Here is a 17,906-nt window from a genome sequence, read left to right as displayed (position 1 = left end):
AGGTGCTGTCTAAGGAGCTTTGGTGAGTTCCTCCTCTGCATCCTATGAATGGCACACACGGCTGCCACTGTGCCTCTTTGTGGTGCCAATCAAGTGGACGGCTTTGTTCTGGATCGTGTCAAACTTCTTGTGTGTTGTTGGGGCTGCACTCATCCAGTCTTTTGGAGAGTATTTCATCAAACCCCTGACTTGTGCCTTGTAGATGGTGGACAGGCTTTGGGGAGTCAGGAGGTGAGTTACTTGCTGCAGGATTCCTAGCCTCTGACCTCTGACCTGCTCTGGTAGTCACACTATTTATATGGCTAGTCCAGTTCCGTTTCTGGTTAAAGATCACCCCTAAGATGCTGACAATGGGGTCTCCACAATGGTAGTGTCATGAATGTCAAAGGGTGATTGTTAGGTTGTCTCTTGTTGAAGACGGTCATTGCCTGGCACTTGTGTGGCATGAATATTTCTTTCCCTTGTCAACCCAAGCCTGGGTATTGTCCAGGACTGGACTGCTTCAGTATCTGAGGAGTCATGAATGGTGCTGAACATTGTGCAATCATCAGTGAACATCTCTGTTCTGATTCTGACCTTATAGAGTCACAGAGTCATAGAGGTTTACAGCATGGAAACAAGCCCTTTGGCCCAACTTGTCCATGCCGCCTAGTTTTTACCACTAAGCTATTCCCAATTGTCCATATTTGGCCCATATCCCTCTATACCCATCTACCTTATCTATGTTCCTCATTATTTTATAGACCTCTATAAGATCACCCCTAAGCTTCCTCAGCTCCAGGGAAAAGGTCCCAGTCTATCCATCCTCTCTTTATAACTCAAATCATCAAGTCCTGGTAACATCCTAGTAAGTCTTTTCTGCACTCTTTCTAGTTTAATAATATTCTTTCTATAATAGGGTGACCAAAACTGTACACAGCAAACCAAGTGTGGCCTTATCAATGTCTTGTACAACTTCAATAAGACGTCCCAACTCCTGTATTCAATGTTCTGACTCGTGAAACCAAGCATGCCGAATGCCTTCTTCACCACTCTGTGCACTTGTGACTCCAGTTATGATGGAAAGAAAGTAATTGATGAAGCAGCTGAAGATGGTTCGGTCTAGGACACTACCCTGAGGAACTCCTACAGTGGTGTCCTGGAGTTGAGATCATTGACCTCCAATCGCCACAACTGGTGGCACAGTGATTAGCACTGCTGCCTCACAATGCCAGGGACCCGGGTTCGATTCTCGGCTTGGGTCACTATCTGTGCCGAGTTTGCACGTTCTCTCCGTGTCTGCGTGGGTTTCCTCCGGTTGCTCCTGTTTCCTCCCACAGGCATAGATGTGAGGGTTAGGTGGTTTGGCCATGCTAAATTACCCCTTAGTGTCGGGGGACTAGCTAGGGTAAATGTATGGGGATATGAGGATAGGGCCTATATGGGATTGTGGTTGGTGCAGACGCGATGGGCTGAATGGCCTCCTTCTGCCCCGCAGGGATTCTATGAATTATCTTTCTTCATGCCAGGTATGAATCCAACGAGTGAATAGTTTTCCACTGATCCCCATTGATTCCAGTTTCGCTAGGGCTCCTTGATGCCACACTCGGTCGAATGCGGCCTTGATGTCAAGGACAGTCACTCTCACCTCACCTCTGGAATTCAGCTCTTTTGTCCATGTTTGAACCAAGGCTGCAATGAGGTCAGGAGCTGAGTGACCCTGGCAGAGCCCAACCTGAGTGTCAGCGAGCAGGTTATTGCTGGGTAAGTGCCGCTGGATAGCACTGTTGATGACCCCTTCCATCACTTTACTGATGATCGAGAGTTGACTAATGGGGCAGTAATTGGATTCCTCTGATTTTTGTGTACAGGACATACCTGGGCAATTTTCCACAATTTACTGGGTAGATGTCAGTGTTGTAGCTGTACCGGAGCAGCTTGGCGAGGGGGGGGCGGAAAGTTCTGAAGACTTGTTCACCAGAACTATTGCTGGAATATTGTCAGGGCCCATGGCCTTTGCAGTATCAGGGGGGTTGGGGTTGGGGGGGTGGGGGGGGGGGTGTGGGAGGGGGGATTCTCATTGCCTGCTTGCTCCTGTAGCAAATTGTGACGGCCTGGAGAATCAGGAGTCAGCAGGAAAGCAGTTTTTGCACCGGTTGCCAAACCCGCTGTGACCCTTCCAGGCCACGCTACCAGCGCTGAACGGGTTCCCGACGGGAACCTGATGAATATGAAAAAACACATTAATATATAATTACCCCTCAGCAATGATCGGCAAATCCAACCCCCCTACACCATGCAGACATAAGATCTATCCAACTCGTTCCTCCACCCCCACTCAGGCCCCCTCCTTCTCAGATCCCCCCACTCAAACCCCTCAGACCCCTCACTCAGGCCCCCTTCCCCTTCAGACCACCCCAATATGGCCCGTTCAGGTCATGCAGCTTGGCCCTGCCATCAGTGCACTGTCCCTGTCACCCTGGCACTGACGCCTTGGACCCCGTGGGGCTGAGGAGGTAGGTCCAGTGGCCATTTTCCCCAAGGGGCAAGGGGTTGGCCCCGTCAGTATGGGGTGTTGTGGCTGGAATACCCCTTCTAATCTTGGCAGATCTGAAGATCACCACATGGTGATTTTAGATAGCCTGGTGATCAATTTCTGCATTCCTGCCTGTCAGCTGTGCAAATTCGGAAGTGACCAAGTCAATTTAGCCTCTGTGCCCCCCAGTCCCCTGGCAGGATTCTAAATCACTGCAGCACTCCATTCTGCAGCAGAGATTTCCCTTTCTCCCTGTCAGTAACTGCAGGCATGAGCAGACCCCTTTGAAGTCCAGTCTGTCCAGCTGTGCACTCAGCTCCAGTGTATGCACAAAGCTTTAATTTGAAGTTGCTGAGGCTTCCCAGCAAGCAGAAATTATTGAAACTCTCTCCATTGCACTTGAAGTCTTTGATCTGTTAGAAGTTCAATCTCATAAAAGATTTAGCTGTCCGATCAAAGGCTTTCTATAATCCTCCAGCCTGTGTTTATTTTCACTTCCCTTCACGGTTGACTGCATCTCAAGTATCCCATTGACCTTGACTGCACTGTAGACTGATTGTAATTCTGATTGACAGCCTGGGGTTTTCAATTTGGACTCTTGAGAGAGGCTTCCTTTGCAGCTTAGCAGCAGCAGAGGGGCAAATGGCCACTGGAACTACTTCCTTGAGCCCCCCCCCCCATGGGGCCCAAGGCACCAGGCAAGTCTGTCAGCACCTGGGTTTCGGGGACACTGTTGGCACTGCAAGATTTGTGGCCTGAAGGGGCCTGAGTGAGGGGTGGGCCTGAGAGGCACTCTCATGCATGGTTATTTGTGGGTAGGGGGGGGAGGATGTCCCTCCTTGGTGAGGGGTTGGTTGCGTTCCCCTGGTCAGTGGAGGGACACCATTACTTTTTTTGGGGAGGGGTGCCTGTCTCGCCTGTCTCCGAGTGCGGAGAATGGGCCGATCTCAGAACAGCGGGGCTGGCCGGTGGGTTGTCCGATAGGAATAAATTAGCAATTATCAGGTGGGAGAACCCCACTTGATAGACACTGTTAATGCCAAAGGAAACCCTCCATGTTCAACCCAATTCAGGAGAATCGCGGCCTAGAGCCTCCAGCTGTTTCTTGATATCACGTGAAGTGACTATCTGAGAACAACACCTGTGATACTGGGGACCTCAGGAGGAGGTTGAGATAGATCAACCTTCTGGCTGAAGATTGTTGCAAATGCTTGAGTTTTATATTTCACACTGATGTACTGGGCTCCTCCATCATAGAGGGCAAGAATATTTCTGAAGCCTCCTCCTCCAGTGAGTTGTTTAATTGACCATCACCATTCATAACTGGATATGTCAGGACTTGAGGCCATAGACTTGCTTCGTTGGTTGTGGGATCGGTCAGCTCTATCGCATACTGCATATGCTGCTTAAAAAACATGTAGTCCTGAGTTGCAACTTCATAAGGTTGATACCTCATTTTTAGGCATATTTAGTGTTGTTCCTGGCATGCCCTCCTGAACACTTCATTTAACCAGCGCTGGGAGATATGACGTGCCACGAAGTTACAGATTATGGTTGAGTACAATTCTGCTGCTGAAGCTTACTGTGCCTATTGTTGCCCAGTCTTGAGTTGCTTGATGGATTTGAAATCTGTCCCATTTAACACAATGGTAGTGCTATGCAACGCTGATTTTAACCCTTCTCACTTCCACTGGGTAACTATTCTGCTCTGAACCATCCAAAGTCTCAGACTCTAAATCTGAGTCCTGGAGGGTTGTAGATGCAGGGTAATTGCCCAACAGAAGATGAAACTTCCCAATTCCTGCAGAGTCCTTAAGACATTCCAGAGGTCTTCCAGTGCACCTTTCAAGCAACCTCTGGGGCGCAGCCACCCGGACTTTGGAAGATCTGGGCCAGTATTCTGTTTTGCTAGTTTGACATAGCTTTATCAAATTACATATTGCAATCAAAGCACTGGGTGACTGTTCTTGTCATTCCAGTTGGGAAGATGAGGAAATGTGGACATTAAGAAAATGTAAACAGACACAGGTCAAAAAGAGAAAAACTTTACATTTATATCACACACTGGAAATCACAAAAGGCTTTCTCGCCAATGAAAAACTTTTAGAATTCTCATCACAGTTGTAATAGAACATAGAACATTACAGTGCAGTACAGACCCTTCGGCCCTCGATGTTGCACCGACCAGTGAAACCAATCTAAAGCCCCTCTACTCTACACTATTCCAATATCATCCATATGTTTATCCAATAACCATTTGAATGCTCTTAATGTTGACGAGTCCACTACTGCTGCAGGCAGGGCATTCCACGCCCTTACTACTCTCTGAGTAAAGAACCTACCTCTAACATCTGTCCTATATCTCTCACCCCTCAATTTAAAGCTATGTCCCCTCGTGTTAGCCATCTCCATCTGAGGAAAAAGGCTCTCACTATCCACCCTATCTAATCCTCTGATCATCTTGTATGCCTCTATTAAGTCACCTCTTAACCTTCTTCTCTCTAATGAAAACAACCTCAAGTCCCTCAGCCTTTCCTCATACGATCTTCCCACCATACCAGGCAACATCCTGGTAAATCTCCTCTGTACCCTGTCCAACGCTTCCACATCCTTCCTATAATGCGGCGACCAGAACTGTACGCAATACTCCAAGTGCGGCCGCACCAGAGTTTTGTACAGTTGCAGCATGACCTCCTGGCTCCGAAACTCAATCCCTCTACCAATAAAAGCTAACACACCGTACACCTTCTTAACAACCCTATCAACCTGGGTGCCAACTTTCAGGGATCTATGCACATGGACACCCAGATCCCTCTGTTCATCCACACTACCAAGTATCTTACCATTAGCCCAGTACTCTGTATTCCTGTTACTCCTTCCAAAGTGAATCACTTCACACTTTTCCACATTAAACTCCATTTGCCACCTCTCAGCCCAGCTCTGCAGCCTATCTATGTCCCTCTGTAACCTGCCACTTACCTCCGCACTGTCTACAGCTCCACCGACTTTAGTGTCATCCGCAAATTTACTAATCCATCCTTCTACGCCCTCATCCAGGACGTGAAGTAGCTGTTCCTTGAACAAGCTCCACATTACAATTGTGCCCATCCCCTGCAGTTTCCTTCCCCAACCTATGCCACCTAAATCTCAGCTAATCGCATCATAATTTCCTTTCCCCCAGCTATAACTCTTGCCCTTCTGTATATACCTATCCCTTTCCATTGCTAAGGTAAACGTAATCGAATTGTGGTCACTATCACCAAAGTGCTCACCTACCTCCAAATCTAACACCTGGCCTGGTTCATTACCCAGTACCAAATCCAATGTGGCCTCGCCTCTTGTTGGTCTATCTACATACTGTGTCAGGAAGCCTTCCTGCACACATTGGACAAAAACTGACCCCTCCAAAGTATTCGAACTATAGCTTTTCCAGTCAATATTTGTAAGGTTAAAGTCCCCCATAACAACTACCCTGTTACTTTCACTCCTATCCAGAATCATCTTTGCAATCCTTTCCTCTACATAACTGGAACTTTTCGGAGGTCTATAAAAAACTCCCAACAGGGTGACCTCTCCTTTTCTGTTTCTAACCTCAGCCCAAACTACCTCAGTAGACGAGTCCTCATCAAATGTCCTTTCTGCCACCGTAATACTGTCCTTGACTAACAATGCCACATCTCCCCTGCACTTACTGAAACATCTAAACCCTGGAACCTGCAACAACCATTCTTGTCTCTGCTCTATCCATGTCTCCGAGATGGCCACAACATTGAAGTCCCAGGTACCAACCCATGCTGCAAGCTCACCCACCTTATTCCGGATGCTCCTGGCGTTGAAGTATACACACTTCAAACCACGTTCCTGCCTGCCAGTACACGCCTGTGACCCTGAAACCACATCCATGACCTCACTACTCTCAACCTCCTGTACACTGGAGCTACAATTCAGGTACCCACCCCCCTGCTGAATTAGTTTAAACCCTCCCGAAGAGCATTAGCAAATTTCCCCCCCAAGATATTGGTACCCCTCTGATTCAAGTGCAGACCATCCTGTTTGTAGAGGTCCCACCTACCCCAGAAATAGCCCCAATTGTCTAGGTATCTGAAACCCTCCCTCCTGCACCATCCCTGTAACCACGTGTTCAACTGCTCTCTCTCCCTATTCCTCTCCTCACTATCCCGTGGCACGGGTAACAAACCAGAGATAACAACTTTGTTTGTTCTAACCCTAAGCTTCCATCCTAACTCCCTGAATTTCTGCCTTACATCCCCATCCCTTTTCCTACCTATGTCTTGAGTACCTATGTGAACCACAACTTGGGGCTGGTCCCCCTCCCCCTTAAGGATTTCGAAAACACGATCCAAGACATCATGGACTCTGGCTCCTGGGAGGCAACACACCAACCGTGAGTCTCTCTCGTTCCCGCAGAATCTCCTATCCGTCCCTATAACTATGGAGTTCCCAATGACTAATCCTCTACTCCTCTCCCCCCCTTCCCTTCTGAGCAACAAGGACAGACTCTGAGCCAGTGACCTGTACACCATGGCTTACCCCTGCTAAGTCGTCCCCGCCCCCCCCCAACAGCATCCAAAAGTGTACTATCCCCAATTTCTACTACATTTCTTTTTTCTCCCCCCCACTTGAACGGCTCCCTGTACCCTGGTGCTGTGGTCAGTTTGCTCATCCTCCCTTTCCCTACCCTTCTGAGCTGCCTTTTGGTAGAAATACAACTACCAAATCATACAGACCTATTTCCCACAACAAACAATACGATAAGGAACAAATATCTTTTAGATATTGGCTGCGGGATAAATATCAACCTGGACACCAGGGAGGACTCCCAGTGTTCTTCCTGGGATAGTACAAAAGATCTTTACATCCACCTGGGGGGGTCTTGTTCTAACATCTCATCTGGAAGAGGTGCCTCTGGCAGTTCAGCAGTCCCACAGAACTGGGCTGGAAATATACAGCCTGGATTTGTGATAACATCTCTGGCAAACATCCACCTCTACAATTTATTGCCCTGAAAGCTCTTCCCTTGTAGCAACATGGTGGAATCTTTTACTCATAAACAAACTGCATCCGTCAAATTATATCCACTGACCCAACGCGATTATCGCTTTCGGAGCCACTTTAATTGTTTCACTGAATTATTAATCCGGAAAATCAGCGAATGTTCTGGGGACCCGGAACCACGACCGTTGGTAGAATTTGAATTCAATAAAAAAAAATCTGGGATTAAGGATCTAGTGATGACCATGAAACCATTGTCGATTGTCGGAAAAACCCATCTGGTTCACTAATGCCCTTTAGGGAAGGAAATCTGCCGGTCTGGCCTACATGTGACTCCAGAGCCATAGCATCGTGGTTGACTCTCAACTGCCTCGGGCAACTAGGCATGGGCAATAAATGCTGTAAGAAGTTTAACAACACCAGGTTAAAGTCCAACAGGTTTATTTGGTAGCAAAAGCCGGCATCTCCACATCAATAAATGCTGCCCAGCCAGCGACACCTATGTCCCACAAATGAATTTTTAAAAAAGCAGTAGGGAGGATGGGGGCGTGGTTTCTTGAGTGTGCGAGGTGTTTTGTCCTGGGTTGGGTTTTTTAAATGTCTTTTTGTCCACATCTTGTCATGAGTCAGTATCACTCATGATTGGAATGGTGGGGTGGGGTGTTGGGGGGGAGCGTGGGTGGCAAGTGAGGTGAGTACTGAGGAGCCTCAAAGCCTTTTCTCACCTTCCTTTTCAGATTTTCAAAGCTGCACTCAGTCTTCAGCAAGAATACTCTGGAACATGCTCCATGTTCGTCCTGCTATGTACAGTCAAACCCAGTTAAATAACACACCTGTTGCAGCACGGTGGCACAGTGGTTAGCACTGCTGCCTCACAATGCCAGGAACCCAGTTCGATTCCCAGCTTGGGTCAATGTCTGTGTGGAGCTTGCACGTTCTCCCCGTATCTACGTGGATTCTTCCGGGTGCTCTGGTTTCCTCCCACAGTCTGAAAGACATACTGGTTAGGAGCGTTGGCCATGCTAAATTCTCCCTCAGTGTACCCGAACAGGCGCCGGAGTGTAGTGACTAGGGGATTTTCACAGATACTTCATTGCAGTGTTAATGTAAGCCTACATGTGACACTAATAAATAAACTTTACACTTTAAACACTTTCAGGCAGGAATCGCTTTGATGATGGTCAGATGCACTGGTCCTTCTTACCCCAGGGGATCCTGAGAGCAAATGTACAACCTGTACCACCCACCCCACCCTTAATCAGCTAATTCAAACCAGGAACTAAATCAGAGTTATCTAGTTTCAACCCTAGAAGCTTACAACTCAAAAGGAGGCCATTTGGGTTGTCACGTCGGTACTGGTTCCTTCCAAAGCAGAACTAATCCCACTCTCATGACATTTCACTCCAGTCCTGCATCCTCTTGTATTCTGAACATTCTCAAGTTTTTCCTTTAAAAGATGAAATGGTTTCTGTTTCGCCCTCCCTGTGACAAAGGGTCCGGTGTCTGTGCGGAAAAACACCTCGAAACCTCACTCCTCTTCGGGGCAAGATTAAATTGAGGACGAGCCCCCATCCCATCCCCGTGTCACTGAGCTTCACCCTATCAAAACACTGCCTCATTTTTTAAAAAGCCTTTATTATTTGATTGGTGAGGTTTATGATTCAGACAGTGGAGGAATTCTATCATTCTTCCCTCCATAAGAAAGACTAAACAACAGGGCATCGAAAGGTTCCTCACCATTTCCCTTAATCCCATATGGCAACGTCTGAAACAGATAGTTTGGTTTTTGCCACCAGTCACCATCAATGGTTAAAAATAAATTGGTATTTCGAATAAATCTGAAAAAGAAAACACAAGATCAGGAGGTGAGAGATTAGAATGGAGCAAACAGTCAAAATGTAGAACAGTTTAAACCCCGAGGGAGTGAATAGACAGCTTACTTTGGGAGGGTTTGTTCACTGCGATTGTTTGAGTCCCAGGATGGACATTGTGTGTCTTGGCTGGAATGAAACAAAGACAGGTTTATGCATAAAGAGGCTTTGCTTCCTCTCTGGTTTTTGATTTGATTTACTATTGTCACATAAATTGGGGTACACTGAAAAGTATTGGCCACGATTCTTCCATCCTGGCCTGCTAATTTTTTGGCGGGCTGGGAGAATTGTGCGTGCACCGATTCGCGTGATTTGCGCATGCGTTTCCGATGCGCGCACACCTCCCAGCGATCACACTGTCGGGACCACACTGGAAACCGGCGGGATCAGCAGGTATGTAATTTTAATCTTATTTGAACGTAATTTAAATGTCATTATTTGGCCCGGGACTAAGCCTCCGGGCCTGATAGCATTTCCACCTCTACTCCTGCCCCCGCCAACCCCCCCCCCCCCCCCCAAGCACAATTTCACTCCGGCGAGGTTTAGAGTAGTTCCCCACATTCAGGGAACTAGCGGGAGACCCCACTGGCGTGAAGGGGAAGGGGCAATCGGAGCCCCCTAGGGGATCAGGCGTGGAGGGGAGGGTAGTGGCGGGACTGGCCCGGGAATGATCGTGGGGGGCCGCAATCAGGTTGTGGGGCGGACTTGGGGGGCAGCACGGCGGGGGTCCCAGACTGGCGTGAATAGGCCCCACTCCCCGAGCTTTACTTATATTCCTCATTGTGACCTCTGCATTGCACAGAATATGGGAGATTCGAGTGTGAACTCCTAGTGAAAAAAACAATCATGATTTACACCAGTTTTCTCGTGAATTCAGCACTTAGAACTTTTTTGGGAGAATCGCCCCCATTGTTTCTTGCGCTATATGGACAAGGAATACCACTCATAGAACACATAGGGGAGAAGGAAATGAGAGGGTGTAAAATGTAGTGTTACAGTCATAGCTAGGGTGAAGACAAAGATCAACCTAATTCAAAAGTCTGATGGCAGCAGGGAAGAAGCTGTTCTTGAGTCGGTTGATATGTGACTTCAGACTTTTGTATCCTTTTTCCTACGGAAGAAGGTGGAAGAGAGAATGTCCGGGGTGCGTGGGGTCCTTGATTATGCTGGCTGCTTTTCCGAGGCGGCAGGAAGTGTAGACAGAGTCAATGGATTGGAGGCTGGTTTGCGCGATGGATTGGGCTATGTTCACCCTTTGTAGTTTCTTGCAGTATCTGGTGTCATAAGTTGGATGTTTTAACCATATTCATTACCTGAACAACCTACTGCAGTGTGACTGCTCCACCCAGTATAGTCCAGCTAATCTTTGAAAACAACATATCTGAACATGTTTCAATTCCCACCCTGTGCTGTGTCATTCCCTCACTGCTCCGGGCAGTTACAGAAAGCAAAGAAAAGGGACCCCACATTGACCTATAGATAAACCAAATGGGAAAGATGATTTCTAATTGTTAAAGATCTTGCGATTACCTGGAACATTTGCCTGAGAATGTCCCTCCTAACCTGAGGAACTCCTCAGCATTGACAATGACAGCTAGTGTTGCATTTTAATGCATCATTGAATGGTTATAACACAGAATGAGGCCATTCAGCCCAACACATATGTACTAGCCCTCAAAAGGAGCAATTCAGCTAGACCACTCCCCTGCCTTTTCCCCACAGCACTGCAATTTCTTTTATAGATAATGATCATATTATGACCTGGATGAGACCTCCAGGTTCTTGGTGTGATCTGGTTAGAGACTAGAATTTTTTTTAGTTTAACATAGTCAATATTTCAGATTCAGGACACCAGCTAAGAGAATAAAGTCACTAGGTTCCACTGGGTTTTGAAGAAACAAAACTGAACACTATTATACAAATTCAGAGAGAGAAAACAATTAACAATATCTATCTCATACTCAAACATTCAGGCTTAATATGAGGCACATGTGAATTTTGTTTTATGCATTTCATGGGACATGGGTTCCATTTCCCATTCTCGCATCCATTTATTCACAACCAATACCTACACAGTACAACCTGATCCTCATTCTTTAGAATCATAGAATCCCTACAGTGCAGAAGGAGGCCATTCGGCCCATCGAGTCTGCATTGACCACAATCCCGCCCAGGTCCTATTTCTGTAACCCCACATATTTACCCTAGCTAATCCCCCTGAGACTAAGGGGCAATTTAGCATGGCCAATCAACCCAACACGCACATCTTTGGACTGTGGGAGGAAACCGGAGCACCCGGAGGAAACCCACTCAGACACGGAGAGAATGTGCAAACTCCACACAAACATTCACCTGAGGTCAGAATTGAACCCGGTCCCTGGTGCTATGAGGCAGCAGTGCTAACCACCGTGCCACTCTTTAAGTTAGCTCAACTCCCAGTTCCTAAATCTCATCTCTGTTTACCTGTATCTCCTCTCAATTATCCTGCTCAATTGGCACTGTACCAGTTTACCACAGCAATTCCTCTTCACCTGAACTTACTTTCCATTTCACCTTAAATATTACATCTACATATCCTTACTGGCCACACTCAGCTAGTCCTGTCTACCTTACAGCAGAAGAGACCACAGAATACGATGCGGAGATCCAGACCTTGGGAGAACACCCAGGTTATATAGACATGATCCCAATGGAGATAAGTGGAAGCTGTATCACCATCAGCATTGGCGCTGGCAAGGGTGACAGATCTGCAGTTTGGGTTGTCTGACTGAAAGACCACCCCATGCCATCTCCCACAACAACTGCCTTTTCAACGGAGCACAACTCCTCAACAATTAAGGTCATTTCTTTACCTGCCCATTTGGATTTCCAAACATCCATTACTACATTTTCACCTTTTTTCTCTTTATTAAAGAGTGCAATCCCCTGCCCGTAAAGGCGGAACTTACTGTGAGTCTGCGTACCTCTCTTCCTGAAAAGGAGGTGGAAGGAGAGTCATAGAACATAGAACATAGAACAGTACAGAACAGAACAGGCCCTTCGGCCCACGATGTTGTGCCGAGCTTTATCTGAAACCAAGATCAAGCTATCCCACTCCCTATCATCCTGGTGTGCTCCATGTGCCTATCCAACAACCGCTTAAATGTTCCTAAAGTGTCTGACTCCACTATCACTGCAGGCAGTCCATTCCACACCCCAACCACTCTCTGCGTAAAGAACCTACCTCTGATATCCTTCCTATATCTCCCACCATGAACACTATAGTTATGCCCCCTTGTAATAGCTCCATCCACCCGAGGAAATAGTCTTTGAACGTTCACTCTATCTATCCCCTTCATCATTTTATAAAGCTCTATAAAGTCTCCCCTCAGCCTCCTCCGCTCCAGAGAGAACAGCCCTAGCTCCCTCAACCTTTCCTCATAAGACCTACCCTCCAAACCAGGCAGCATCCTGGTAAATCTCCTCTGCACTCTTTCCAGCGCTTCCACATCCTTCTTATAGTGAGGTGACCAGAACTGCACACAATATTCCAAATGTGGTCTCACCAAGGTCCTGTACAGTTGGAGCATAACCCCACGGCTCTTAAACTCCAACCCCCTGTTAATAAAAGCTAACACACTATAGGCCTTCTTCACAGCTCTATCCACTTGAGTGGCAACCTTTAGAGATCTGTGGATATGGACCCCAACATCTCTCTGTACCTCCACAGTCTTCAGAACCCTACCTTTGACCCTGTAATCCACATTTAAATTAGTCCTACCAAAATGAATCACCTCACATTTATCACATTTATCAGTCTTTGAATATTTGTAAGGCAGAGGTGGATAGACACTTGGTAAGTAGGGGGAAGGGTGGGTGATATGTTATCGGGGGCAGGCGGGATGCAGATTTGAGTTTAAGAACATAAGAAAGAACATAAGAAATAGGAGCAGGAGTAGGCCATCTAGCCCCTCGAGCCTGCCCCGCCATTCAATAAGATCATGGCTGATCTGACGTGGATCAGTACCACTTACCCGCCTGATCCCCATAACCCTTAATTCCCTTACCGATCAGGAATCCATCCATCCGCGCTTTAAACATATTCAGCGAGGTAGCCTCCACCACCTCAATGGGCAGAGAATTCCAGAGATTCACCACCCTCTGGGAGAAGAAGTTCCTCCTCAACTCTGTCTTAAACCGACCCCCCTTTATTTTGAGGCTGTGTCCTCTAGTTTTAACTTCCTTACTAAGTGGAAAGAATCTCTCCGCCTCCACCCTATCCAGCCCCCGCATTATCTTATAAGTCTCCATAAGATCCCCCCTCATCCTTCTAAACTCCAACGAGTACAAACCCAATCTCCTCAGCCTCTCCTCATAATCCAAACCCCTCATCTCCGGTATCAACCTGGTGAACCTTCTCTGCACTCCCTCCAATGCCAATATATCCTTCCTCATATAAGGGGACCAATACTGCACACAGTATTCCAGCTGCGGCCTCACCAATGCCCTGTACAGGTGCATCAAGACATCCCTGCTTTTATATTCTATCCCCTTCGCAATATAGGCCAACATCCCATTTGCCTTCTTGATCACCTGTTGTACCTGCAGACTGGGCTTTTGCGTCTCATGCACAAGGACCCCCAGGTCCCTTTGCACGGTAGCATGTTTTAATTTGTTTCCATTGCGATAGTAATCCCATTTGTTATTATTTCCTCCAAAGTGTATAACCTCGCATTTCTCAACGTTATACTCCATTTGCCATATCCTCGCCCACTCACTCAGCCTGTCCAAATCTCTCTGCAGATCTTCTCCGTCCTCCACACGATTCACTTTTCCACTTATCTTTGTGTCGTCTGCAAACTTCGTTACCCTACACTCCGTCCCCTCCTCCAGATCATCTATATAAATGGTAAATAGTTGCGGCCCGAGTACCGATCCCTGCGGCACGCCACTAGTTACCTTCCTCCAACCGGAAAAACACCCATTTATTCCGACTCTTTGCTTCCTTTCGGATAGCCAGTCCCCAATCCACTTTAACACACTACCCCCAACTCCGTGTGCCCTAATCTTCTTCAGTAGCCTTTTATGGGGCACCTTATCAAACGCCTTTTGGAAATCCAAAAACACCGCATCCACCGGTTCTCCTCCATCAACCGCCCTAGTCACATCTTCATAAAAATCCAACATGTTCGTCAAGCACGACTTTCCCCTCATGAATCCATGCTGCGTCTGATTGATCGAACCATTTCTATCCAGATGCCCTGCTATCTCCTCTTTAATAATGGATTCCAGCATTTTCCCTACTACAGACGTTAAGCTGACCGGCCTATAGTTACCCGCCTTTTGTCTCCTTCCTTTTTTAAACAGCGGCGTAACATTAGCCGTTTTCCAATCAACCGGCACTACCCCAGAATGCAACGAGTTTTGATAAATAATCACTAACGCATCCACTATTACCTCTGACATTTCTTTCAATACCCTGGGATGCATTCCATCCGGACCCGGGGACTTATCCACCTTCAGTCCCATTAGTCTACCCAGCACTGCCTCTCTGGTAACATTAATGGTGTTAAGTATTTCTCCTGCTGCCAACCCTCTATCGTTAATATTTGGCAAACTATTTGTGTCCTCCACCGTGAAGACCGACACAAAAAACTTATTTAAAGACTCAGCCATATCCTCATTTCCCACTATTAACTCCCCCCTCTCGTCCTCCAAGGGTCCAACATTCACTCTAGCCACTCTATTCCTTTTTATATATTTATAAAAACTTTTACTATCATTTTTTATATTAATTGCTAGCCGAGCTTCATAGTCTATCCTTCCTTTCTTTATCGCTTTCTTAGTCTCTCTTTGTTGTTTCTTAAATTTTTCCCAATCACTTGTTTCTCCACTATTTTTGGCCACTCTGTACGCAGCTGTTTTTATTTTAATACTCTCCTTTATTTCCTTCGTTATCCACGGCTGGTTCTCCCTTTTCTTACAATCCTTGTTTTTTGCTGGAATATATTTTTGCTGAGAACTGAAAAGGATCTCCTTAAAAATCCTCCACTGTTCCTCAGCTATCCTACCTGCCAGCCTGCTCTCCCAGTCTACCTTAGCCAATTCATCCCTCATCCTATCATATTTCCCTCTGTTCAAACAGAGGACACTGGTTTGGGACCAAACTTTCTCCTCTTCCATCTGAATCAGAAATTCGACCATATTGTGGTCACTAGACCCAAGAGGGTCCTTCACAATAAGATCCTTAATTCTACCTACCTCGTTACACAATACCAGATCCAAAATAGCTCGTTCCCTCGTCGGTTCCGTAACATGCTGTTCAAGGAAACTATCCCGACAGCATTCTAAGAACTCTTCCTCCATTCCACCCTTACCGACTTGAGTCTGCCAGTCAATGTGCATGTTGAAGTCCCCCATGATTATTGCCGTTCCGTTTTTACACGCATCCCTTATCTGCTTGTTTATAGCCCTCCCTACCTCAACATTATTATTTGGGGGCCTATATACCACACCTACTAGTGTCTTTCTCCCTCTACTATTCCTCATCTCTACCCATAATGATTCCACGTTTTGTTCCTCAGAGCCTATGTCATCCCTCAGTACTACCCTGATATTATCTCTTATTAATAGCGCGACCCCACCACCTTTTCCTTCCTGTCTATTCTTCCTAAACGCCTGATACCCCTGGATATTCATCTCCCAGTCCTGGTCACCTTTCAGCCACGTTTCTGTAATGGCCACTAGATCGTACCCACTTGTGCTGATTTGCACCATCAACTCATTTACCTTGTTCCGAATGCTTCGTGGAATATAAGTTTAAGATGAGATCAGCCATTATCTTATTAAATGGTGAAATAGCTGGAGGGGCTGAATGGCCTACCCCCGCTCCCTGTTTGTGTTATCCCTCCTGAGATGCTTGGCCACATCCTACATACCTTCTGGAGACCGACACATTGGGTAGGTGCGCCAGTCAGAAGTGTGAGCTGGCACCTGGTGATTCTCACAGCACAGGTGAGCAGGAGCAGAAGGGGCAGTGGGGATGAATAAGGGAGGACGTGGCCCTCTGTTCAGCCAGGTGGGAATCTACAGCCTTGGGGGGGGGGGGGGGGGGGGAGGGGGGGGCAGCCGTGAGAATGAGAATAGTGGTGGCACAGGGACAAAAACACATGCGGAGTTGGCAGTTCTGCCAGGGCACTCTGGATGGCAGCAGTCAAGCGGCTGACTGGAGGTGTTGTCAGAACCTAGCTGAGATGTTCACTGCATCCTGTTGATTGATGTGGAGATGCCGGTGTTGGACTGGGGTGAACACAGTAAGAAGTCTCACAACACCAGGTTAAAGTCCAACAGGTTTATTTGGTAGCAAATACCATAAGCTTTTGGAGCACTGCTCCTTCGTCAGATGGAGTGGATGCCAAGATGAATGCTCCCTCCACCCACATTGTCTGTACCTTTAAGACCTGGCTGGCTGTAGAGATTCGCATTCTAATTAGTATTCTCTAACTTGATTTCTGTGTCTGTGCACTGTTTGAGAGCAGATATCCACTCCATCTGACGAAGGAGCAGTGCTCCGAAAGCTTATGGTATTTGCTACCAAATAAACCTGTTGGACTTTAACCTGGTGTTGTGAGACTTCTTCCTGTTGATTGTACAGCCACAGTGTGCAGTTAGCAAGGAGGAATTTATTAAAATCAAGGGAGCAAGCATTCTACTTACAAATGAGCAACATAAAACTTGCTTAAATTTCGGAACCTGCAAGAAAAAATATAAAACATTAAACTATGGAAGTTAAACACTTACAGGTTACATGGACTAAGTGAGTTCCTATTTCATCAAACAACAATATTGAATAGACTACATACTCCTGGTATCTTTTCAGCTCAGTGCCTCACTCCACAGTTACGATGGACAGCCTTAATATTCGTGATCCAAAAATATTGCTCGAGTTATTGAAAGCCTGGGCCTTAGAATCCTATCTAGTGGTTGGTGAGGTGGAACCAGATTCAATTTCAGTGCATGTGGAGCCAGTCATACCGAGCATTGAGAGTGTGGAGAGTGTAGGATTCCACATTGGATGTTCAGGTGTCTTTGTTAGTTTACTGATATACTAAGTGCTATTCCAATCCTGCCTGCCTGCCAAGAAACTGACAGCTTTGGAAAATCCGCTTCTTTTAAGACATGTCTGATTTTAAAAGTAGAAAATCACCATCGGGTGGATTGATTTGAAATTACTCTCATTTGCTGGAATTTAATCGCCTCGCCCGCCCGAGGCTCGTAAGATCCTGCCCGAGGCCAGCAGAGAATGCTGTTCTGCAAGCCTCGCCCGCTTCGATTCTGGGGTGTTTTGATACAATTGCAGCCAAATTATTTCACCTGATGAGCGTAGTGACAGTTGCTACAAATTTTATGCAGCGTATGTTTTAGTTTGAGAAATTACATTTTTAAAATGTAGAATAAATCAAAACTCCTGGTTTGGAAGCCGACAGACATTACCTGGGGTAATTACAAGTCAAAGGATGGCCTATGTT

The 17,906-nt window shown here is 46.7% G+C and overlaps 1 protein-coding gene across 1 annotated transcript in view; it reads right to left on the bottom strand.

Moving 5' to 3' along the window:
• The window catches only part of LOC144479885 (CMP-N-acetylneuraminate-beta-galactosamide-alpha-2,3-sialyltransferase 4-like), a 121,835-nt gene that overhangs the window by 49,182 nt on the left and 54,747 nt on the right, over nt 1–17,906 (bottom strand). The window contains exons 2-4 of the mRNA XM_078198924.1: nt 17,095–17,130; nt 9,469–9,528; nt 9,266–9,366 (exon numbers count right to left, since the gene is read on the bottom strand). Of these exons, the coding sequence (XP_078055050.1) occupies nt 9,266–9,366; nt 9,469–9,528; nt 17,095–17,130 (197 nt within the window). The remainder of the gene's footprint in view (nt 1–9,265; nt 9,367–9,468; nt 9,529–17,094; nt 17,131–17,906) is intronic.

This window comes from Mustelus asterias, chromosome 27, assembly GCF_964213995.1.
Source record: "Mustelus asterias chromosome 27, sMusAst1.hap1.1, whole genome shotgun sequence".
Taxonomy (NCBI): domain Eukaryota; kingdom Metazoa; phylum Chordata; class Chondrichthyes; order Carcharhiniformes; family Triakidae; genus Mustelus; species Mustelus asterias.
The sequence above is the reverse complement of the archived record's forward strand: the minus strand, read 5'-3'. Positions and strand labels throughout refer to the sequence as shown.